This window comes from Oncorhynchus mykiss, chromosome 6 (genome assembly GCF_057628025.1).
Source record: "Oncorhynchus mykiss isolate SJ-2025 chromosome 6, ASM5762802v1, whole genome shotgun sequence".
In the NCBI taxonomy this organism is placed as follows: Eukaryota; Metazoa; Chordata; class Actinopteri; order Salmoniformes; family Salmonidae; genus Oncorhynchus; species Oncorhynchus mykiss.
Genome location: NC_143027.1, coordinates 45556613 through 45581665, shown reverse-complemented (window position 1 = coordinate 45581665; position 25053 = coordinate 45556613). Strand labels below are relative to the sequence as shown.

Below are 25053 nucleotides of genomic sequence, written 5' to 3'. Positions count from 1 at the left end.
CTATAATATCATACCAAGATATGTATGTGATAAATATTGTAGCCCATGTTGGCCTGCATTTTGTTAAATGCATTGAACAAATAAAATGTTGCACAGAGGTCCTCTGATTCCGACACTGGAATTATACATATAAGATCTGTCTGTGTTCCAAATGGCACCATATGCCCTACATAGTGCACTACATTTGACCAGAGCCCTATGGGACTAGGAATAGGGAGCCATTTGGGATGCAATGATCCAGGCTGTCTCCAGCACCCAGGCACTGCCATGCCCCATGCAGCACACAAACAAACGCCTCTCTCACACGCCTGCCTGGATAAAGGATTCAAGACAAGTCATCAGACTGGTCCTCTGTCCAAACACCATTATATTATTCACAGCAATATTATTGTCTACTGAAAAATAATCCATGTAACAATATACTTTATTTCATTCTTATTAGATTAAAAACAAAAAACAAATACACTATATTTATGTTTGTCCTCTATTTTTGTGTAATTGTTTGTGTTATGGTTTGCAATAGTTTACTCACCTCAATCGTTCACAGTGTGTAAAAAAATGTAATGCAAAACTCGAACCCTATACATGCCTAATATTGGGCATCAATCTCTCCTACACCAAAGTGATGATGCATTTCTGTTACAAATAACCATTGATATGCTTTAAACACCTTTGACAGCGAAAGTACGTGTAATTAGCCTGTCATGCCTCAGTCTTAATAACAATTAGGGTAAGAACCCTTTGAAGATGAGAGGAATGCAGCTAGACAAAACACTGACATGGGTATTTGACAACTTGTAATGCATATTATGTTAATAATACCAAAATAACTTAATTATTTGGGCAACACTTTATAATACTTTTCATAAATAAGCGTTAATGAACCATTTATAAAGGCCCTTATTCATGATTTGTATAAAGTGTTGGTTAAAGTGTCCCTGTTATTTCTTAAACACGAACACGCGGCATGCTTCGTGATCTTTTCTTCAAAAACTACCGGCAACTACAGGCTGCGTAGTAACTTTCTAATCTCACAATAGGGGCAAATGTATCATTAATGTAACAAGTTACCATTAATGCGTGGTGACACAGATATATCAGAAATGAGATTGAAAAATTAGCCGGGTTAAATAATGAAGTGTTTTGAAGAGGGTAATGATTATTTTAAGGTCGTGTTCCTATCTTTAAGGGCTTCAATTCTGAACGAATGACCCCTTCTAAAAGACAGTGTTTATGAATATTTTAATCATGTTGGCTGTTAAATCTCTTGTCCATAGCTAAACTAAACCTCGATTAGGCTATGTCAGCTCAAATGTATCACGTTTGATAAAATGTCTGGCTTCAATTCGAGGTATACTTGTCGACCTATTAGGCTCCTAAATAGGAAGTGTTAACGACGAATGCGCCGTGCGTCCTTAACAGAATGCTGGCACTCGAAAGCGGGGAGTGGAAAGTAGAGGGTCAGGAAAATTGGTGGGTGGGGATAACCCTTTTCGAAGGAAAAAAAACTAAAACAATCACGTGTTTGGAGATCAAAGAAGATCCGCTTTGTAGAGCTGGAGAGAGAGGGAGTGAGAAAGAGGGAGTGAGAAAGAGAAAGAGAGAGAGAGCGAGCGGGCAAGCAAGCAAGCAAGCAAGCAAGCAACGTAATTGACAAGGCTGCAATGGTGAAATAATCACTCTCGGCCAACGCACAGATTTCGCTGCACAATTGCGAAAACACGGCACTCTTTTGACGCATCGATCTCGCTTCAGATTCGATTTCCAGAATTTCAGCACCATCACCTAATCACGCTTGGAAATTATGTTCCGATCGGCGCATATCCAACCGGCAAGATGATGATTTTACCAAGGAGAAGGTTAGAGTGTGTAGCCGATTCGGTGGTCTTGGTGATCTTCGTGGTCACCACTTCTCTTGGAACGGTTTTCGCCAAGGATACGGCTTTTGTGGAAGTAGTGCTGTTTGAGTCAAGTCCAAATGGAGATTATACTACATACACGACGGGGTTGCAAGGACGATTCTCAAAGGCAGGAGCCACTATCAGTGCGGAGGGCGAGATCGTGCAAGTATGTACAACTCAGTTAAGTTGTGGGAAGGACATATACAATATGTTGCTACGGCTCTGTTTGCTTATCAGTATACTGAGCCTGGGCGTTCATTCTACTTCGCTACTCTACTCTAAAACTTTATCGAGGGGGGAGGGGGGGGGGGGGGGGGGTGTTGAGTTGCACTGTGTGTGTTGTATGTGTGAGGATGGTACTAGCCTCCTATTGCTACCAAATGTGATTACAAGATGGCTTCTATCTTTTGGAACTCATTCACATGTACATTGCAGGTTCTTTTCGGGATAAAAGCTCAGATTCACCCAGAATCTGCCATGGCATATACATTCAATAACCTTTTTTTTCACGGATTAACATGGTTATTACACTTGTAAACGTTCCCAGGAAAATCATAGAAGTTGTTCATCACAATTTGATCAGAGTTACAACTGATAGATGGTTGGTCACAGTTCCATCAAATATTGTCTGGGAGTACTCAAGAATAACGTCAAATAACGTCTAATGATTTCATTCAGCAGTACGCCTATAGGTCATTTCGTTCCCAATTAATTGGTGGATGGTTGTTTGTTTTCATTATTGACTTATTTTTTTAATTCTTAGTTCAACCAATATAACTAAACAAACCTCCTACCTACTGTACCGCCTCGCTGCGAAGATACATTATCAATTATCAAACAGACAATTTCTTTGAAGTTGGCCTAGGCTAAATTATTGTGTGGTTGTTTTGTAACAACCTAAAAAATTGAACAAACTCTCCCATATATTTTATTGTACCAGCGTGTTACTTAGTTTTGGTATGGCCTTTCTACATAACTACTTCACCAACCATGCAATGTTCGTAATCATTTCCGTAAAGAGCAGCCTACTAAATCCTTTGATGGCCCACCAAGCCTGCAGCCATGTGGATTTCGGGCCACGCCACGGACCCCTCCAACCCCGCTGTTGCCTAACCTACCCTGCATGAAACCGGGACGATGTGGTCTAGATTACTACCCGTCATGATTTGGAGAACTATCTCAGCCTAGTGGTGGTTTGCACTGCTACAGTAGCCTACACATGATCATGATTTGCTAGAAATTGTCTAATTTCAAAGATGACTCCAATTATGACTATTAGTGTGCTAACCTACAGGTTTAATGAAGTAGCAGTGTGAGTTGTTTGCACATCACTCTTCATATATGGCATACCTTATCTGGGTCTGGTTAGGATTGTTGCGGGAATCTATAATGATGTCTGTAACTCATTTATTACTGCTTTCTAACTCATACAGTGAAGTTACATTACAGAGCCACAAAGAATACACTTTCCCGAAGAGAACTTGAATGAATTGTGTGTGTGTGTGTGTGTGCACTCACAAGTGTGTTTTCATAAAAATAACAACCATTTGTCATATTTTGCAATGAAAGTAGCACATTGAGGGAAGACCATCAGGATCAAAGGAGAGCGAATATTTATCACTGAAATGGATCCTGTTTCTACACAGAGCATTTGTTGGCCATTCTGGCTTGGCTTGCTAACCACACAGAAATGTGGGACCTCAACTTTACATTGAAAACATCTATTTAGGTTTTCATTTATTTGCTAACATAGTGACCACTGTGTGGCAGCTTGCATTCGTTGTCCTTCTTTGTAAAGAGGAGGGACATTTTGTCCAGTACAGAAGGACAGAATCACCATGTCCAACTGGTTCCGTTTCAGCGGTCGCTGATGGTTGTTTATGTGTTTTGTGAATGATTGACTAAGAGAGATGGCAACCTTAAGACTGTATTTTTGAATTGTTAAAGTAATGGCATTTCAAACCATAGAGGCCTTGCTATTCTGCGTTAGTAAGCCTTGTGTAATGAAACTGGGTAGGTTCTTGTGTATGTTTCTGTAAAGATTACTTTGTACCCACAGGTATAATGCATTATGATGCAATTATAATTAGGGCTGTGAAGATACCAGTATTGGTCTTCTAAAAACCTGCTGTATGCAAAATATTGTGTGCTATAGCTTGTAAAATCTATCAAATGTGACTTTGAAGGGCAACATGATGATGTTTGTTTCCAACATTAGGGTTGTTTTCCTAATGAAGTTAAACCCACTTTGTGTTCTGTTTCCTTGATACCAATGAGTATCACGATACTTTCATCCCGGCCCTAGTTATAATGAATTGTAAGACTTGTTATTATCATACCAAAATACTTTCACTATTGTCCCCTCTAGGCTGGGAATAGCCATGGACCTCACAGTACGATATTATCATGATACTTATGTGCCGATACGATATGTAGTGTAATTCTCATGATTCAATACACTGAGTAAACCAAACATTAGGAATACCTTCCTAATATTGAGTTGCCCCCCCCCCCCCACATACACTTTTTTTGCCCTCAGAACAGCCTCAATTCCTTGGCATGGGCTCTACAAGGTATTGAAAGCGTTCCACAGGGATGCTGGCCCATGTTGACTCCAATGCTTCCCACAGTTGTCACATTGGCTGGATGTTCTTTGGGGGGGATGGACCATTCTTTATACACACAGGAAACTGTTGGGCATGAAAAATCCAGCAGCGTTGCAGTACTTGACACAAACCGGTGCGCCTGGCACCTACTACCATACCCCGAATGAATACACAATTCGTGTCTCATTTAACTGGCTCTTCCCCTTCATCTACACTGATTTTTAGTGGATTTAACAAGTGGCATCAATAAGGGATCATAGCTTTCACCCCCAAATCACTAGTCCCCTCCATGTATTTCTCACACTGCCCTCTCTCTTTAGCCACTCCACTTCGCCGCCGTTGGCTGTCTTTGTTTCAGCATTCTCCCAGTCAGTGTGAATGGAGGCCTTTACTTGGCACCGTCTGAGTCTTGAGAGGTGGTTTACAGGGCCGAGTCGGCCAGGTTAGGAAGGCAGGCCTCAGTCAGTCCCAGCTGTTTGGCCCCTGGGGGTTTGCTCTACCTCTTATGTACAGTGGTCTCCAGACCTCAGTAGGTAGTGGTTGGTGTTAGAAGGACTGGGGGGGCTTGGCATGGTTCCTGAGCAAAGTGGTTCAGTAACCACTACGCTTTCCCCCCTTACTCTCCCCAAAGCGAACACCCCCTGAGCTCTGCCCCATGAGTGCAAAAAAAAAACTGGCATGTGCCGGCGGGGCCAAAAATAATAAATTAAGTCAATTTTCTACTTGCTCTGCGCCGTTAAGGGGAAAGTGAGATGACTTGATGTGGATGAGACGCCAGAGTCCAGAACGATCAGCTTATCCCCCTCTCTCTCTCTTTATCCCTCCCTACCAGCCAGGCCAGTTCCCAGGTCCCTGATTGCCTACAATTTGACTACATAATAGGGAGGTATCAATGTCTCTTTAAATCACCCTCAGTGAAACTATATGGGCTATTCTCTCTGCAGGTGTAGCGGTCCCCTCAACATCTACCCTGTGACTGACTACCTGCCATTAGAATGTGGAACGTAGAATTAGAACATAGAATGTAGATTTTAGAACACGGAATATAATAATACCAGTGGAGGCTGCTGAGGGGAGGTCAGCTCATAGTAATGTGGTATCAACCACATGGAAAACCATTCCAGCCTTTATTATGAGCTGTCCTCCCCGCAGCAGCCTTCACTGATAAATACAAATGACCTACCTTAAGTTCAACTGGTGTGATGTGTTGTGAAAGAAAATAAAGGATGGATCTACTGTAGCCACAGCCTTTGTTAAAATACAACTTACATACAGTGCCTTGCGAAAGTATTCGGCCCCCTTGAACTTTGCGACCTTTTGCCACATTTCAGGCTTCAAACATAAAGATATAAAATTGTTTTTTTTTTGTGAAGAATCAACAAGTGGGACACAATCATGAAGTGGAACGACATTTATTGGATATTTCAAACTTTTTTAACAAATCAAAAACTGAAAAATTGGACGTGCAAAATTTATTCAGCCCCTTACTTTCAGTGCAGCAAACTCTCTCCAGAAGTTCAGTGAGGATCTCTGAATGATCCAATGTTGACCTAAATGACTAATGATGATAAATACAATCCACCTGTGTGTAATCAAGTCTCCGTATAAATGCACCTGCACTGTGATAGTCTCAGAGGTCCGTTAAAAGCGCAGAGAGCGTCACGAAGAACAAGGAACACACCAGGCAGGTCCGAGATACTGTTGTGAAGAAGTTTAAAGCCGGATTTGGATACAAAAAGATTTCCCAAGCTTTAAACATCCCAAGGAGCACTGTGCAAGCGATAATATTGAAATGGAAGGAGTATCAGACCACTGCAAATCTACCAAGACCTGGCCGTCCCTCTAAACTTTCAGCTCATACAAGGAGAAGACTGATCAGAGATGCAGCCAAGAGGCCCATGATCACTCTGGATGAACTGCAGAGATCTACAGCTGAGGTGGGAGACTCTGTCCATAGGACAACAATCAGTCGTATATTGCACAAATCTGGCCTTTATGGAAGAGTGGCAAGAAGAAAGCCATTTCTTAAAGATATCCATAAAAAGTGTCGTTTAAAGTTTGCCACAAGCCACCTGGGAGACACACCAAACATGTGGAAGAAGGTGCTCTGGTCAGATGTTGCCAAAAAGTTCAATTTTGGTTTCAATGCAAAACGTTATGTTTGGCGTAAAAGCAACACAGCTGAACACACCATCCCCACTGTCAAACATGGTGGTGGCAGCATCATGGTTTGGGCCTGCTTTTCTTCAGCAGGGACAGGGAAGATGGTTAAAATTGATGGGAAGATGGATGGAGCCAAATGCAGGACCATTCTGGAAGAGAACCTGATGGAGTCTGCAAAAGACCTGAGACTGGGACGGAGATTTGTCTTCCAACAAGACAATGATCCAAAACATAAAGCAAAATCTACAATGGAATGGTTCAAAAATAAACATATCCAGGTGTTAGAATGGCCAAGTCAAAGTCCAGACCTGAATCCAATCGAGAATCTGTGGAAAGAACTGAAAACTGCTGTTCACAAATGCTCTCCATCCAACCTCACTGAGCTCGAGCTGTTTTGCAAGGAGGAATGGGAAAAAATGTTCAGTCTCTCGATGTGCAAAACTGATAGAGACATACCCCAAGCGACTTGCAGCTGTAATCGCAGCAAAAGGTGGCGCTACAAAGTATTAACTTAAGGGGGCTGAATAATTTTGCACGCCCAATTATTCAGTTTTTGATTTGTTAAAAAAGTTTGAAATATCCAATAAATGTCGTTCCACTTCATGATTGTGTCCCACTTGTTGATTCTTCACAAAAAATAGTTTTATATCTTTATGTTTGAAGCCTGAAATGTGGCAAAAGGTTGCAAAGTTCAAGGGGGCCGAATACTTTCGCAAGGCACTGTACATTGTTGTCACTTCATGTTTCGTCTCTGCAGTTTTTAGTCATTTGTGACGGTTGTCTTCATCGTCAATGAATACGTTTTGTGTGGGTTTGAGTGTGGCACCATTTACAGTGAAATTATACAGTGAAATTATTGACCCTCTTGATAAAGATGAACAAAAAAGACTATAGAACAAGTACCAGTACTGAGCTACATTATATAGTAATTTTCCAACTCGCCACTCCAAACGTCTTGGGGACAGTACAGAGGATTCTAATTGACACCATGGCTAAATTCACAATATGCCTAACTGTAGTTTTTGTGTTTTTAATCAACTTAAATCTGAACCTAAAACTATTATGCTCATGATCATTGAATATTTGGGCTATCAACACACTATCCCCGTGTGTCTCTGCAAACTCGTCTCAATCGGAGCATGCTGGGCTTTTGGAACAATAGGGATATATTGTTAAAATAGACAGAATAGCAACGTTTACTCATAACATATATTTAAAAACCAATGGGGTATAAATATACACTGTAGTCTACAATATTATGCAAATGTAGCATTGATCATATTGAACAATATTTCTTTATTGCTGTTTACATTCTGTATAGAGGGAGTGCTCTTTGTGCTACTGCGCCCTTTAAGCCCACATGAGAAATGGCAAATGTACAAAAATGTCATCTATGTATAATAATGCAAGGTTCATTTTAAGAGTAAAATAAGACAAAAGGCATTTCAAAATGTTCGCTGTTTAATGCCTGAAGTCTACTATCACGTTGTAGTTCACCAAGTGATGTTGCTACTGTGTGACTTTGACGAGCGTGAAAAGCCCAGATTTTCAATTGGCAAGAAATAGTCATTGATGCCCATAAAATATGCTACCGTGTGCATATCAGTACATTCCTCTCTTAATTGTACATAAAGTATGATCACTTATCCGAGAAGGTACACAAAATATATCTTAGGCCGCCTCAACCCAAGTTTTTGTTGCAGCTTTCAAATTGTCCACTCGTGGGAACTTGCACATAACTTGACAGTAAAACATCTGATTGGCTTTTGGCGTAGAATAATAACAGACAGATTCATTGGTTGAAACATTAAATCGGAAGATCGAAGTAGGTTTAATAGGTACAGTATGCTGTCCTACTTGTTAAACAACATCTCTTTCTCTTTGCAATTGTAGCAGTTTAAATTCCCAATTGTATTTTAGCATACAATATGAATATAGCTCAGTATTTGAATGATTTAATTTTATATAGTATCCTCGTCTTTATCAAGGGGGTCAATCATTTCGGGAATCCACTAACTTTGAACCCTACTACAGGAGGCAGTGTGTGAATATGATGGTGTTTAACTCCAAACCTTGCTGTAAACAACGGGCAGTGTGTCACCTCATCGGCACAACCGCACGGTAAATACCATGACACGGGGCCATGATGGCGGGACCACACGGCCACCCCCGCCTGATTCACTCAGGTGGACGATCCGGGTGACAGTGAGCTCAGATTCACCATCACGATGCCAACCGATATTTACACAGTTGGGGGGTATCCCCATCAGTCATCACCATCTGGACTGCGTCCCAAATGTCACCCTATTCCCTATTTACTGCACTAATTTGGACCTGGGCCCATAGGGCTCTGGTCAAAAGTAGTCCACTATATAGGGAATAGGGTGCCGACTTAAACCGGACCTGCATGTTGGTAGAAGCTACTGATACTACTTCCTGGTTTGGGATGACATTTATTATCGGATGCACATAGAGTTACGACAATCTGTCTCCATAGCAACGCTTATGTTGCTCTTTTTTACATCGGTTGTATATCAATCAGTAAATACAGCGGCATGACACTTTTTTTTTTATTATGAAATTATAAAGTATTATAATTGTTCAAATATGCTTATAAGACATCTTACAATGCATTATAACTGCATCATAATGCATTATATTTGCAGTTACCAGTGTTTTGCCATTGGTTTTGGTTTTCCCATCTGTTCATCATATCTCCTATTGTCTCCACATTGTCTCTCCCCGGTCCAAGCTGTCTGTTCCTTTAGCCTGGCAAAGGAAGCTGCCTGCATCTCATCTCATGGCCTGAGCAGAGCAGAGCACACATCTGCGTCTGATTTCCTTGCAGCTTGGCTATGCTGTCCACAGCATGCTAGAGGAGCAGGCAGGGACAGAGGAGCAGGCAGGGACAGAGGAGCAGGCAGGGACAGAGGAGCAGGCAGGGACAGAGGAGCAGGCAGGGACAGAGGAGCAGGCAGGGACAGAGGAGCAGGCAGGGACAGAGGAGCAGGCAGGGGCAGAGGAGCAGGCAGGGGCCAAGGCAGGGACAGAGTTGTGGCAGCATCTGTCAGTCCCAGATGGAACTCAAACCAGAACCAGAATGTGGCTTTTGTCTCACTTCCATCCTTGGAATGTCTCAAACTTCCTGTGAAATAAAGTGACTGCTGGCTTTCTTCTGAGACTCTAAGGCTCTTTGTCTCACTCGCAGTCTCAACCTGCCACCTTTTTGAAGTCCACCCATAACCTGCATCAAATGTTGATATTTTGACATTGAGTCATTTCCTTGGGAGTGGATAGCCTATACAGTAGCTTTATCTGACTTACCAGTCATAAAAGCCTGTGCATTGCACATACCAACAAAGTTAGAAAACGAGGATCCCAAGCCCATATACTGAAGCCTATGGCTCCTCTCAGCTCAGAGAAAGTGAGCGGGCCAGGCAGGAGTTATGTCCCGCTGCATTTAGACTATAATGAGAGCTTGGTGTGGTTGAGGGATCCAGGCAGCGCTGCTTTCTCTCGCTCGCTCTCGACCACAGACTAGAAACCCCAAGAGAGGAGGCCATAATGGGCAAAGGACGGGAGGTACCCGGAACAGGACCCCTCCCAGCGCCGCCCGCCTCGCCTGCCGCCAAGCAACAGAAGCAGTACACAAGCAGCTAGCACTATATAGCTATAGGGTTTAAAAGGTTAAAAGCGCCCTGCTCGCCTACTTTCTCCATTTATTGGTTTCGCGGTGGCAGCTGTATTTTAAGTGCTATCGTCTCTTTAACCGCCGCCCGGCTCCGCTTTTAAGTCCCAGCCAAAGTCATTTGAGGTTGGGTTTGTATTTTTCGGGAATAGAACAGAAGTTTCTCTCTCACTCACTCTCACTCTTCTGCTTTCTTCTTCCCCTGCTGTCTCCTCCTCCTTTGACACACAGACGAGGAACCAGGCCCTAACACTTGCCTTTTCCCTTCACAACAAACGTGTACCGGTATATCGCAACTCCCTATCACTAATCTGTACGTTGTTGCATCACGGCCTGCCACAAAGCACCGTGGGCTTGTGATGGATGTCGGAGGTGTTGTTTGACATTCTAAATCAGACCAACAGCTTAACTGCCTCATACCTCTCCCCCTGTCTTTCAGCTGCCGACACACTGACTTTATCTCACTAACCAACAACCTGGGGGACATTTCTGTCTCCTGTTTTCACAGACCTGTTCTGCCTCTTGCTTCTCTCTCTCTCTCTCTCTCTCTCCGCCCCGTTCTGTGTGTGTATCTGTGCACAACAGCTGGATCCAGTGCGTGTTAGTTCTGGTGGCCTCAACAGCTAAGTTACTTTCCACTGGGCTGAGTGAGAGATGTGAGAGCGGGAGAGAGGCTTTGATGCTCCTCTCTGAGAGATTAGCAGGCAGCTTCTCTCTCTGTCTGTCTTTTGAGTCAGAACCACAGTGAGGGGACTGAGACTGGGTTGCATTAACTTCTGAAAAGCCCCATCGTGGTCATCATTCCCCTCTTTGTTGACTGTCGTGCTGAAAGGGCCAGTCCATCCCTTGGCTGCATCCGGCCTCAGTCAGCCTAAATTTCTCTTCCCTGACACAGGGGTCTAGCTAGAAAACAAAGGCTGTGGGGCTACGACGGGGGCTAGAGTTTGGGTTAGGAGGGAGATGACAATGCTCTCTATCCATGGCGGGTCCAGGCAGAGCAGAGGTAGGCTTTGTTGTTGGTCAGGAATGTGCTGACTACTGGAGGGAGGTCTATAACACCAGTCCAGCCCCCCTTTTGTTGTGCTTCTATACACCGATAGATAGACTGATAGACTCTGGGACTGTGAACTGACTGGGGAAGGTAGTTGGGTAGCTAGCTAGCTGCATGGCCTGGAGTCGCTTTCAGTCCTCTGCCCTCTGTCTGGCTGGCTCCACACAAGCACGTACGTACAGGCTCAGATTGTGCGCACACACACACACACACACACACTTTTGCACGTCAATTACACGCACACACTTGTCGCCCGTTAACCTGGTTTGCTCACGCCGTCATGAGAGGAGAAGCCTTATCACAAATCTGTCTCACTCCCACGGTGTTCAAAGGTCTCTCTTTGTGTACATCGTGACATAAATTACATCAGCCTCTTAGGTCTTTCAGAGGTTTTTTTTACCACTGCTTTCCTTTGATCTATATAAACCTCCACTCACTGTGCTTCATTGTAAGGAGAATTAATTATTAGTTTCATAATCATCAAATCCCATATCTATTGTTCCCTGCTCTTTCATACAGGTTTATTATAGTAAGCCAGTTTGGCTAATGGAAGTCCATTGATGCCATTTCTGTGTTCCAGGCTTATTAGCATTATATTGTTATTACTCAGTGGAAGGCATTATTGGTTTTGTGCCTCCATCTGTCCCAAGACTAATGTATCATATCAGTGTTATTAGGGGTCTGCACAAACCATAAAGCTGACACATCCTCTGTCACAGCCTGGCCATTTCTCTCTCTCTCTCCTCCATTGTTTCCTCTTTTGGACTCTTACACAACTGTGGTATAAGGGTCATTTATAAGGCTGCCCTATGGGGACAAATAGCTTGGCTGGGATTATTTGGTGGAGGTGGAAGCCCCGGCCTCCACCAGCCCGATCCCCCTGTTGGTGCCCCCCCCCCCCTGGTGGTGGTGGCGGTTCCAGTAATGAGGAGGACCCAGCCAACCAAGGAGGCTCTTTGACAATGGGGCCTGAGGTATGATGAATTGGGGCTGGCTGGTTGGACCAGACTGGGTTGGCTGGGAGCTTCATTTACTTTCCTGGTGAAGTGCCATCGTAGTCAGGCGTCCCCTGAGTACAGGAGGAAGATGTATCATCTCTGGTCCCCAATCTCCTTCCTCCCCTTCCCAGAGCTCATGTAAGCGACGTGTCCCAGATCTTGGGAGTGAGAAATGGGTCTACTCATCTGGAAAAATAGCTCCCTTGATTGTGTGTGTGATTTCTCCCCCCCCCCCCCCAATACACAGGATTACACTACACCATATCAAAGCCAAGCTGCTTCCTGACCTACCTCCTTGCCCTGCCCTGCCCTGCCCTGCTTGCATGCATGCCTGCTTTTCTGCCCTGCCCTGCCTGGCTACCTACCTTTCCAGTTTTGGACCCTGAACAGGGAAGGGCCTGTGGTAGGCAGGGAAGGATGGGAGGGTGAAAGGCTACCGCAGTCTGGCTGTGCTGCATAGATAAACCACACTATCTGAGCAGATAGTATCGGGCGGGAAGGGGAGGGCTGGGAGGCAGCAACGTGCTCACGCAAACACAGCTCACAGTACTAGCATCAAAGGACCTGCCACTCTGAGGCAGAGGCGGAGACAAAGAGAGCGACACAGAGAGGCAGAGAGAGGGACAGCGACAGAGAGAGAGAGACACAAGGTGATAGAGCGAGAGAGGAAGAAGAAAGAGAGCGGGAGGGAGAGGCAGGGCCAGGCTGAGTTCTTCAAAGGGTTCAGTGAATAATTCCGGTCCCTGATACACCGCTCTGCTGAGAAACCCCACGATGATGTAATGTCAGGCCTGGAGCTAAATCCTTACGCTTTGCTCTGTTCCACTCCCCTTTCAAATAAAGGTGGAGGTGTTCCCTCTCTGCCTGCTGCCTGCTCGAATGGAAGGAAAAATACTTTTGGTGAGCAGTGAGATTTCGTTTGAGGCCCAACATAGTTACAGACACCTTGTAGGTGGAGGAGGGAGGGGTAGATTTAATCCTAGATGTTCTCTGTAAGGAACTTGATTCAACTGTGTAAAGTGGAGTTAGTGTTTTAGAACATTGGCTCGCTGGGCTGTGGACCGGAGAAGCTCTGGTGAGATGGACTTGATGATCTTGGATGGGAGTTTTTACCTTATTCGACAGGCTAATCCACTGGGCGTTCCTAAAGTACACAACAGGTGGAACACAGTTGACTCTGTTCTTTGTAAAGTTTATACAGGGCCTGCCTGGTGTGTGTGTTTGCCTGCCTGTGTTTGTGTTTGCATGTGCAGGGCTCCAGACGAACATTTTCGTTTTTGAGTTGGTGGCACCAGCCCATGATTTGGTCTCACCAAATTTTTTTCTGTGGTGTCAAGCAATAGAAAGAACGAGTCATCTTATTACGTCGTTCACAGTGCTTTATTAACCCTTTACACTTGTGGGAATTGGCCTATTGTTTTTATTGTATTTTTATTTAACTTTTATTTAATTAGGCAAGTCAGTTAAGAACAAATTCTTACGACCGGATGTCATACAGCCTGAATTCAAACCAGGAACTGTAGTTAAATTTAAAAAAAAAAAAAATGTATATATTTCACCTTAATTTAACCAAGTATGCCAGTTGAGAAAAAAGTTCTCATTTACAACTGCAACCTGGCCAAGATAAAGCAAAGCAGTGCGATTTAAAAACAACAACACAGAGTATCACAAGGGATAAACAAACGTACAGTCAATTACACAATAGAAAAATCCATGTACAGTGTGTGCAAATGTAGTAAGATTAGGGAGGTAAGACAATAAATAGGCCATAGAGGTGACATAATTACAATTTAGCAATTAACACTGGAGTGATAGATGTGCAGATGATGATGTGCAAGTAGAGATACTGGGGTGCAAAAGAACAAAAAATAAATAAAAATAACAATATGGGGATGTTTACGAGTGTATGTTTGGCAGCATGAGTGAAGGAAGCTTTGTTGTGAAATAGGAAGCCAATTCAAGTTTTAATTTTGGATTGGAGATGCTTAATGTTTATATCCAAAAATCTGTTTACATTGGCGCGTTATGTTCAGTAGTTCTAAAACAGTGATTTTGCAGAGAGCCACGTCAATTTACAGAAATACTCATAATAGACATCGCTAAAAGATACAAGTGTTATGCATGGAATTTTAGATCCACTTCTCCTTAATGCAACCGCTGTGTCATATTTCAAAAAAGCTTTACTGAAAAAGCACAACATGCAATAATCTGAGTACAGCACTCAGACAACAAATCAAGCCATACAGATATCCGCCATGTTGGGGAGTCAACAGAAGTCAGAAATAGCATTATAAATATTCACTTAACTTTGATCTTCATCAGAATGCACTCCCAGGAATCCCAGTTCCACAATAAACATTTGATTTGTTTGATAAAGTCCATCATTTATGTCCAGATACCTCCTTTTTGTTTGCGTGTTTAGTACACAATCCAAACTCACGAGGCGTGGCAAGTCCAGGTGAAAGAAGACAAAAAGTCATATTACAGTTCATAGAAACATGTCAAACGAAGTATAGAATCAATTTTTAGAATGTTTTTAACATAAATCTTCAATAATGTTTCAACCAGAGAATTCCTTTGTCTTTAGAAATGCGATGGAACGCAGCTAACTCTCACGTGAGCATGCGTGATCAGCTCATGCCAGACCCCTGACTCAATCAGCTCTTATTCCCTCATCATTCACAGTAGAAGCATCAAGGTTCTAAAGACTATTGACATCTAGTGGAAGCCTTAGAAAGTGCAATATGACCCCATCGACACTGTATATTCGATAGGCAATGACTTGAAAAACTACAAACCTCAGATTTCCCACTTCCTGGTTGGATTTTTTCTCAGGCCTGCCATATGAGTTCTGTTATACTCACAGACACCATTCAAACAGTATTAGAAACGTCAGTGTTTTCTATCCAAATCTACTAATTATATGCACATTCTAGCTTTTAGGACTGAGTAGCAGGCAGTTTACTCTGGGCACCTTTTTATCCAAGCTACTCAATACTGCCCCCCAGTCCCGAAGAAGTTAACAAGGTGTCCAAAGAAGGGCCAGATGTATACAGAATGGTGTTGTCTGCGTAGAGGTGGATCAGAGTCGGCCCGAGAATTGAACCCTGTGGCACCCCAATAGAGACTGCCAAAGGTCTGAACAACAGGCCCTCTGATTTGACACACTGAACTCTATCTGAGAAGTAGCTGGTGAACCAGGCGAGGCAGTCATTTGAGAAACCAAGGCTGTTGAGTCTCCCGATAAGAATACGGTGATTGACAGAGTCGAAAGCCTTGGCCAGGTCGATGAAGACGCCTGCACAGTACTGTCTTTTATCGATGGCGGTTATGATATCTTAGTGACTGAGATGCAGTGCCTTAGACCGCTGCCCAACTCGGGAGCCCATATATGGATAGGGCTATATTGATATATTTATATATCCTATTTATAGCCTCAAGCTCATTACCATAACGCAACGTTAACTATTCATGAAAATCGCAAATGAAATTAAATAAATATATTAGCTCTCAAGCTTAGCCTTTTGTTAACAACACTGTCATCTCAGATTTTCAAAATATGCTTTTGAACCATAGCTAAACAAGCATTTGTGTAAAGGTATTGATAGCTAGCATACCATTAAGCCTAGCAATCAGCATGCAACATTTTCACAAAAACAAGAAAAGCATTCAAATAAAATCATTTACCTTTGAAGAACTTCAGATGTTTTCAATGAGACTCTCAGATAGCAAATGTTCAGTTTTTCCAAAAAGATTATTTGTGTAGGAGAAATCGCTCCGTTTTGCTGAGAAAAAAACCAGAAAAATCAGTCATAACAACGCAAACATTTTTCCAAATTAACTCCATTAATATCGACAGAAACATGGCAAACGTTGTTTAGAATCAATCCTCAAGGTGTTTTTCACATATCTATTCGATGATAAGTCACTCCTGGCAGTTTGGTTTCTCCTCTGTTCAAAATGGAAAAAATGCGCGCACCTGGAGAGTGCGCAATAATTTCGACGGAGGACACCCAGCGGACACCTGGTAAATGTAGTCTCTTATGGTCAATTTTCCAATGATATGCCTAGAAATACGTCACAATGCTGCAAACACCTTGGGGAAACGACAGAAAGTGTAGGCTCTCTCCTTGCGCATTCACAGCCATATAAGGAGACATTGGTACACAGCGCCTCAAAAATCTGGCTGACTTCCTGTATGAAATTTCATCTTGGTTTCGCCTGTAGCATTAGTTCTGTGGCACTCACAGACAATATCTTTGCAGTTTTGGAAACGTCAGTGTTTTCTTTCCAAAGCTGTCAATTATATGCATAGTCGAGCATCTTTTCGTGACATAATATCTTGTTTAAAACGGGAACGTTTTTTATCCAAAAATTAAGAGCGCCCCCTATCTCGAAGAAGTTAAAAGGGAACCTTTTTGGAGATTATGGGAAAATTATTAGACTAAAGGTGAGGACACAACAGTTCACCTGACACAAGACTGAATCCAAATATGTTTATTTTATGTGCATTTTACATTTACTGTACTTTTTGCCGAATTTGTTGATAACAATTTGAAAATACTCTGGATACATTCAGTAACATGATTAGAATATTCTTGTAAAATTTGGGGTAGGTGCAACATGACAAGGGGGTTTGAGTGAGAGGACGAACCGGTGTCTCCAAGTGGCCAGGCACTTCTCCAAAGTGTGCACAGTAATTTCAATGCACTTTTATGACTTAAAAAAAACTCAGCTCTGCATCCTCGCCATCACACACAATTAATGTTGTTGTTTACACGATCCAAAAAAAGAGTCCATTATAAATCGCAATCTGGTTCAGGTGGGGGTCATTTGAAAGCTGTTCTATTGCCAACGTGACTAGCTAAATTAGAAAATGCGACCGTAGCGTTTTCACAAGGTAATTCGGAGAAGCAGATCGTAATTTTGGTGCGCGTAGAACAGATTCACGAGTGCATTCAGATGCATGGTCCCCATCAGATGTCCTTCTCAATACAACAGGCTAATTCTGTTCAGGACAACCCAGGGTATAACACCATGCCATCTTGTAACTGTACATCAGACGTAGTGATCATAAACGTTGACACTGTTTTTTTGCACGGGTTTTATGATATGGAAATGTGAAGTGCACATTTGAACTCACGGGTGTTTGTCTTGCATGTATGACATCAAAGCGGTATTTATTATAATCCTCAACGTCACATCTTTCAACTTACATTGAGTCCTCTTAATTTACAACATTTCCCTCACTTAGACAACAAAACATAGTGGGAGGGATGGGGGTGCAACTTCTTGTCGCGCACGGTGCTCAAGTTCAAAATGGCTGTCAGTCAAAACTCATACAGATGTGTGAAGCTGAGACCCTGAGCTCTGATGTCATTTATAGCATATTACTTACAGCCACTGCGTTTCAGTTCAGGCACTTATCAGTGTCCAAATCTGCAATTTTCAACCTGTATAGGGGTACGCGTGTAAAGGGCTACATTTTGTGTTGACAATTAGGCTGTTATATTTTACTATTAAAATAAGGCTCCAGAATATATATTATTTTTTGTTGAAAAGAGATGAATTTGCCTGCATCTTCATGTAAACTAATATCCTAGGCTAATTTATTTGGGGCTAACTTACCTGAGTAAGTGGAAACTCAAAACACATTATTATCTAGATATCTAAATCTAATACCCACTGCTATCAAATCAACTTTTATGTCACATACACATGGTTAGCAGATGTTAATGCGAGTGTAGTGAAATGCTTGTGCTTCTAGGCGTGACAGTGCAGTAATATCTAACAAGTAATCTAACAATTCCACAACAACTACCTAATACACACAAATCTAAAGGAATGGAATAAGAATATGTACATATACATATATGGATGAGCGATGACAGAGTGGCATAGGCAAGATGCAATAGATGGTATAAGATACAGTATATACATATGAGATGAGTAATGTAAGATATGTAAACATTATTAAAGTGGCATTATTTAAAGTGACTAGTGATTAATTTATTAAAGTGGCCAATGATTTGAGTCTGTATGTAGGCAGCAGCCTCTTAGGGATGGCTGTTTAATAGTCTGATGGCCTTGAGATAGAAGCTGTTTTTCTGTCTCTCGGTCCCAGCTTTCATGCACCTGTACTGACCTCGCCTTCTGGATGGTAGCGAGGTGAACAGGCAGTGGCTCGGGTGGTTGTTGTCCTTGATGATCATTTTGGCCTTCCAGTGACATGTGGTGCTGTAGGTGTCCTGGAGGGCAGGTAGTTTGCCCTCGCCCTCTGGAGAGCCTTGCGGTTGAGGGTGGTGATACAGCCAACAAGATGCTCTCAATTGTACATCTGTAAAAGTTTGTGAGGGTTTTAGGTGACAAGCCAAATTTCTTCAGCCTGCTGAGGTTGAAGAGGTGCTGTTGCACACACTGTCTGTGTGGGTGGACCATTTCAGTTTGTAGGTGATGTGTAGGCTGCCGAGAAAATGTACACTTTTTAACTGGTGTCCAGTCGATGTGGATAGGGGGGGTGCTCCATCTGCTGTTTCCTGAAGTCCATGATAATCTCCTTTGTTTTGTTGACGTTGAGTGAGAAGTTGTTTTTCTGACACCACACTCCGAGTGCCTTCACTTCTTCCCTGTAGGCTGCCTCTGCGTTGTTGGTAATTAAGCACACTGTTGTTGTGTCGTCTGCAAACTTGATGATTGAGTTGGAGGCGTGCATGGCCATGCAGTCATGGGTGAACAGGGAGTACAGGAGGGGGCTGAGCAGGCACCCTTGTGGGGCCCCAGTGTTGAGGATCAGCGAAGTGGAGATGTTGTTTCCTACCTTCACCACCTGGGGGCGGCCCATCAAAGTCCAGGACCTAATTGCACAGGGCAGGATTGAGACCCAGGGCCTCAAGCTTAATGATGAGCTTGGAGGATACTATGGTGTTGAATGCTGAGCTGTAGTCAAGGAACAGCATTATTACATAGGTATTCCTCTTGTTCAGATGGGATAGGGCAGTGTGCAGTGTTATGGCGATTGCATTGTCTGTGGACCTATTGGGGCAGTAAGCAAATTGAAGTGGGTCTAGAGTGACAGGTAAGGTTGAGGTGATATGATCCTTGACTAGTCTCTCAAAGCACTTCACGATGACAGAAGTGAGTGCTATTGAGCGGTAGTCATTTCGTTCAGTTATCTTTGCATACTTGGGTACAGGAATAATGGTGGCCGTCTTGAAGCATGTGGGGACAGCAGACTGGGATAGGGAGCGATTGAATATGTCCGTAAACACACCTGCCAGCTGGTCTGCGCATGCCCTGAGGACGCGGCTCCGTCGGCCACGGAGAACGAGTCATGTATTCATTTAACAGTCAATTTAATGTCCCATTTTTTTGTGCAGTTGTAGCCTACCGCCCAATACGTTCGATGCACTCGCAATGGCCAATGCGCATTTCGCCCACTCCTTATCTTAACGCCATATCAAATATCTTGTTTGTAAAATAGTTGCTATTTAGCTAAAAATGTAGAGTTGAGAAATAAAAAGTATACCTACAGAAAGCTGATAACCTCCTCTCCCCAACAGGTTACTGTGACAACAGGAATAGCGGTGTTCTCCCGGAAATTGGACTTTAAAATGTTATACAATCACAACCATTTTTTTTTCTCCTCAAGCATTTTTTTTCCCCTCCAGGAAAGGAGGGCGAGATTGGCAATCTCTAACAGCAGCAGGCCCCAGCCAAACATGTACACTGGCAGGCAGACACTTTCATTCCAAAATTGTACTTTACAGTTTGACCAAATCATAAGGGTTTTAGCCTTAAACATTTTTTTTTTTTTTTTTACGTGACCATGTAGAATGTGCAGCACGCACCGACGTGACCAATATACTTTTTAAAACTTGCACAGCCAAGTCAAATGGTCGCAAAATGCAACTAAATGGTCGCAGTCTACAGCCCTAGTGTGTGTGTGTGCGTGTGTGTGTGACAGAACAGGCATGCGCATGTGTGACTGCAGACGCTTTCAAAATGCCGCCAAGATCATCAGACAGATAACTCATTGACAGCTCCCATGACAGCTGGAAGCTCACGCTGAAGGAAAGAATGCCTCCCAAATGGCACCCTATTCCCTATATAGTGCACTGCTTTTGACCAGGCCCCATAGTCACTTTGCAGCCCTCAAACTCAACTTTGGGCCTTGAAGCCAGTTCGTTCCACTGCTTTTTTCATTGTTCCCCTCTAATCAGAGACTGATTTAGATTTGGGACACCAGGTGGCTTCAATTAATTAATGCACTGGAATAACACCCTTGTGTGTGTGTGTGTGTGTGTGTGTGTGTGTGTGTGTGTGTGTATTGTTGATGTGGTTCACTAGGGTTATTTGCATGCTTCTGATTGAAGTCTGAAGCTTTTCTTTTGGTTTCCAGATAGTGTCTCTCTGTCCCTTTGTTGTTAATGAGCAGTGACGTTTATCTGCTTGTATTTATTTGGAGTTCACAGAGTTCATGATTTCTTTTTAACCTGTGTGTCCCGGGCCTGTATTCACATAGCGTCTCAGGAGGAGAGCTGATCTAGGATCAGATCCTCACTGTCTATATAGCCATATAGCCTATTCATTATGAAGTACAAGTCTAAACTGATCCTAGATCAGCACTCCTACTCCGTTTGAGAGGCTTTCTCAATACGGGCCAATATGTGTTGTAGCTAGTGAAGAATATGCCTTCTGCCTTTGTCACAGTTTGTAGAGTGTGGCACTTGGTTATAAAATGACCATCTAGTTCTTGAATCTCCAAATAACTGAGTATGACTTTGACCTGCGTAAGAACATTTAATCTTATTTTTTTATTTGGATATGGTTCACTGTTGGAGGTTGGATTTGTCATGTGAAGCGGTTGTTTCAGATCAGACGGGGGGATTGAGCGAGCGAGAGAGTGAGAGAGCGATAAGTGGAAGACCAAGAGACAGAAGAAGACTGGGACAGCAAAACAACGTCAATCCATGTTACATACCCCAGTAAATTGGTAAGGTTTGTTGTGTCCACTCACCCCTGTCGGTCTCTACGTCCACGCCTGGAGCACAGCGTACGGACGGAAGGAAAGGTCATGGCAATTACAGCAGTTCAATCGTGTCTCTGTCTACCTCCATGCCATCCATCAATCCCTCTCTCTATAATCGCATCACTAGTTTTTGTTTCTATCAGAGAAGTCCACGGGAGAGGGAGGGAGGGAGACAGAGACACACAGACAGAGACACAGAGACACACAGACAGAGACACAGAGACACACAGACAGAGACACAGAGACACACAGACAGAGACACAGAGACACACAGACAGAGACACAGAGACACACAGACAGAGACACAGAGACACACAGACAGAGACACAGAGACACACAGACAGAGACACAGAGACACACAGACAGAGACACACAGACACACAGACACACAGACAGAGACACAGAGACACACAGACAGAGACACACAGACAGAGACACACAGACAGAGACACAGAGACACACAGACACAGACACACAGACACAGACACACAGACAGAGACACACAGACAGAGACACACAGACAGAGACACACAGACAGAGACACACAGACAGAGACACACAGACAGAGACACACAGACAGAGACACACAGACAGAGACACAGAGACACACACACACAGAGACACACACACACAGAGACACACACACACAGAGACACACACACACACAGAGACACACACACACACAGAGACGACAAAGGAAAGGGAGAACACATCCGTCATACCCGTCCCACAGGCATGTGACACAAGTCAAATAGTTGGTCCTGAGGCAACACACATTCCGCAACAGAGCATTCCTGAATAAACGTTGCCAGAAAGCGGTCCTGAGATTTGGACACTGGCCTCACTGAGACTTTTATTGATCTCTCTCACTCTCACTCTCACTCTCTCAAAGATGGCTTGTGCTGCACGCCTCGGTTTCATGTCTTTTTCAACCCCAGATGCACCTAATACAGAGTCCATGAACCGGATCTTGTCTTGACTGAGAGACAGACAGTTTTCATAATTTCGACAGCCGGAGAGAGACTGTGGCTACGTTCAAAATGGCACTATTCCCTATATTGTGCACTACTTCTTACCAGGGCCCATTGGGAATAGGGTGCCATTTTGGACTCAACTTGAGATTTTTCAGTCAGAGACGTCGTCAACATCAGGTCTTATACCTGGAACAGTCAACCATCGATGTGACAGACGGCTCTCTAACGCTGGCCTTGTCAACCCACGTTCTGTCACATCACATCCACCCTAAATGGCTCAGTGCACGGCATGCTGTGGTTAGATAAACAAATTGACAGGTCGAAACTACACAGCAGCATCCACAATAAAATGTAATACAGCACTACACAGCAAGATACACAGTGACACCAATGCAGCGCTACACAGCGACATTGACAGTGAGTAACATCAATGCAACAATGCAAGTCAGCCCCCCTCCTTCCCTTCTTGTTACCACCTGAAGCCGGTTGCTAGGTGGGATCTGAGGCTAGGCGCTGGGTAGGGTAACCTCAGGGCAGCGCTGATGTCTAGCGTAAGGCCCATGGGTAGGTAGGTGACGGCCAAACACCATACCAACAGATTCTGCATCAATACCTTTAGTGATTTGTCCTCAATCTGCATGGTCATGCCTAACAATGTAGCTGTGTTCATGTATAATAATAATATACATATATATCATTTTTTTTCTTTTAAGCACTATTCAAGACATCCAAAGTCGCTTTGCATGCACAAGATAAACAGCAGTATAAAAAGCTAGAAAATCATACATTTAAAAATAAGTAAGTTTATAGAAGTACACTAAACATTAGGACAGACTAACCAGGGAAGTGAACTACACGGGATAAAAGCTAAGACGACAGAGAGACCGGGTACACTTGTGTGAAGAGGTGTGTCTACTGTGGACTTGAATATGTGTATGGATTTTGAGGTTCTGACATGGAGAGGGAGGGAGTTTCAGAGTTCGGGGGCTGCACTGTTAAAAAGCACGGTCTCCCATGGAGTGGGGCTGGTGTGAGGGAAGGTGAGGAGCACAGTGTCAGAGAAGTGCAGTGAACAGGTCAGAGTTTGGGGTGCAGGAGGTCAGTAAGGTATGCGGAGGCCAATCCATTGAGTGCTTTGTAGGTGAGCAAGAGCAGTTTGAAGATGAACCTGTATTGAACTGGGAGCCAGTGGAGTTTGATGAGGGTGGGCGTGGAGGTGATGTGCTCCCAAAGTCGTGTGTGTGAGGTCACGTGCAGCTGAATTTTGAATGTGTTGAAGTCCGTCAAGTATTTTGGCGGGGAGGTCGAAGGGAATGGCGTTGCAGTAGTCCAGGTGTGATAAAACAATGGGGTCAATGAGGGTTTTTAACAGTGGGGTCAGTGAGAGTATGTTTTACGGTAGTGTTTGATTGGTTTTTGAATGAATTCCACAGTTACGTCAGTTACGTTAAAATAATTTCAGGGGCTTGAAGCAGGCTAAAGTCGGCATAATTCTACCTCTGTCTGGCCCCTATAGCCAGGGTATTAAACCACATGTAGCGTATTTAGGTCAGACTCCAGAGGGTTTAGTGAGTGGTGAGTTACTGGACTGGTGCGAACATATGTTGGTCATAATGACTATTTTCTGGAGTTGTGTGGAGTTATGATAATTGCCCATGGCAACAGCCCTTTTTTTTTTCTTTTTCTTAACGCTTTTTTTCTCTGACTGTGTATGTATTTAACGGCTTACATTGGTAAAGACATTCTCTTGTTTTTTTCTCTCTCTTGCTGATTGAAACAACAAGATGAAGATGATGTCAGAACACACACACATTGTCTGTTGTCTCTGGGCTGGAGCGGGTGGATTCAGAGAGATGGGAGACCACACATGCTGTGTCAATGTTTACTGGAATAATTAGACACAATGGCGAGACCAATAACAGAAGGAGAGGAGAGGAGAGCTCGAGCAACCTGAGCTCCCTCATCCTGTGTGTGTGTGTGTGTGTGCATGTGTGTGTGCGTGCACAACAAAAGCCATTCACAGAGTCGACTGAGAGATCCAGGGGCTTACAGCAGGAGCAACTGCACACTTAGCCCAGGGGAACACACACACACACACACACACACACAGACACGGTGCTTCATAGATCTAGGGGCAGTGAAATGGATTGGTTTCTATAGTCTTGCTTCAATAGCCTAGTCTGTCATGCTAGTGGCGACTTACATGACTCACAGGGACACTGATGTCACCTCGAAAGCCTTTTAAGCATCACCGGTGTCTAGGATACTTCACCCTGGCCCTTGCCCTAGCTAAGCGAATGCATGGTGCTAGCATAGGGGCCTCCTTAACTAAAGGATATCCGGGAGCCGGTATGTTGAGCCTAGAGATTCCTCAGCCACTAGGCTAGCCTAGTGCTCAGCCACTTAGTGGGTATGTACCAAAAAGGACCCTATTCCCTATGGGCCCTGGTCAAAAGGAGTGCACTAGGGAATAGGGTGCCATTTGGGAGGCAACCTTTTTATTCAGTCAGAGGTCACTTTCAGAGGGACCAGACCAGACAACTGTTGGATTGGATTAACAGGACATTGTCTTTGACTGTGATCCAATGGGAAGCTGTTTGAAGAGATAAGAGGCATGGCCAACCTGGCCACTCAGTGGGGGTCT

The 25053-nt window shown here is 43.6% G+C and overlaps 1 protein-coding gene across 2 annotated transcripts in view; it reads left to right on the top strand.

Annotated features, from left to right (window-relative positions):
• Positions 1-1420: 1420 nt before the first annotated feature.
• The window catches only part of znrf3 (zinc and ring finger 3), a 114249-nt gene continuing 90616 nt past the window's right edge, over positions 1421-25053 (top strand). The window contains exon 1 of one of the 2 annotated variants that reach the window (XM_036980189.2): positions 1421-2067. In XM_036980189.2, the coding sequence (XP_036836084.1) occupies positions 1837-2067 (231 nt within the window). In that variant the 5' untranslated portion in view covers positions 1421-1836. The remainder of the gene's footprint in view (positions 2068-25053) is intronic. The other variant, XM_036980190.2, reaches the window with a different exon arrangement.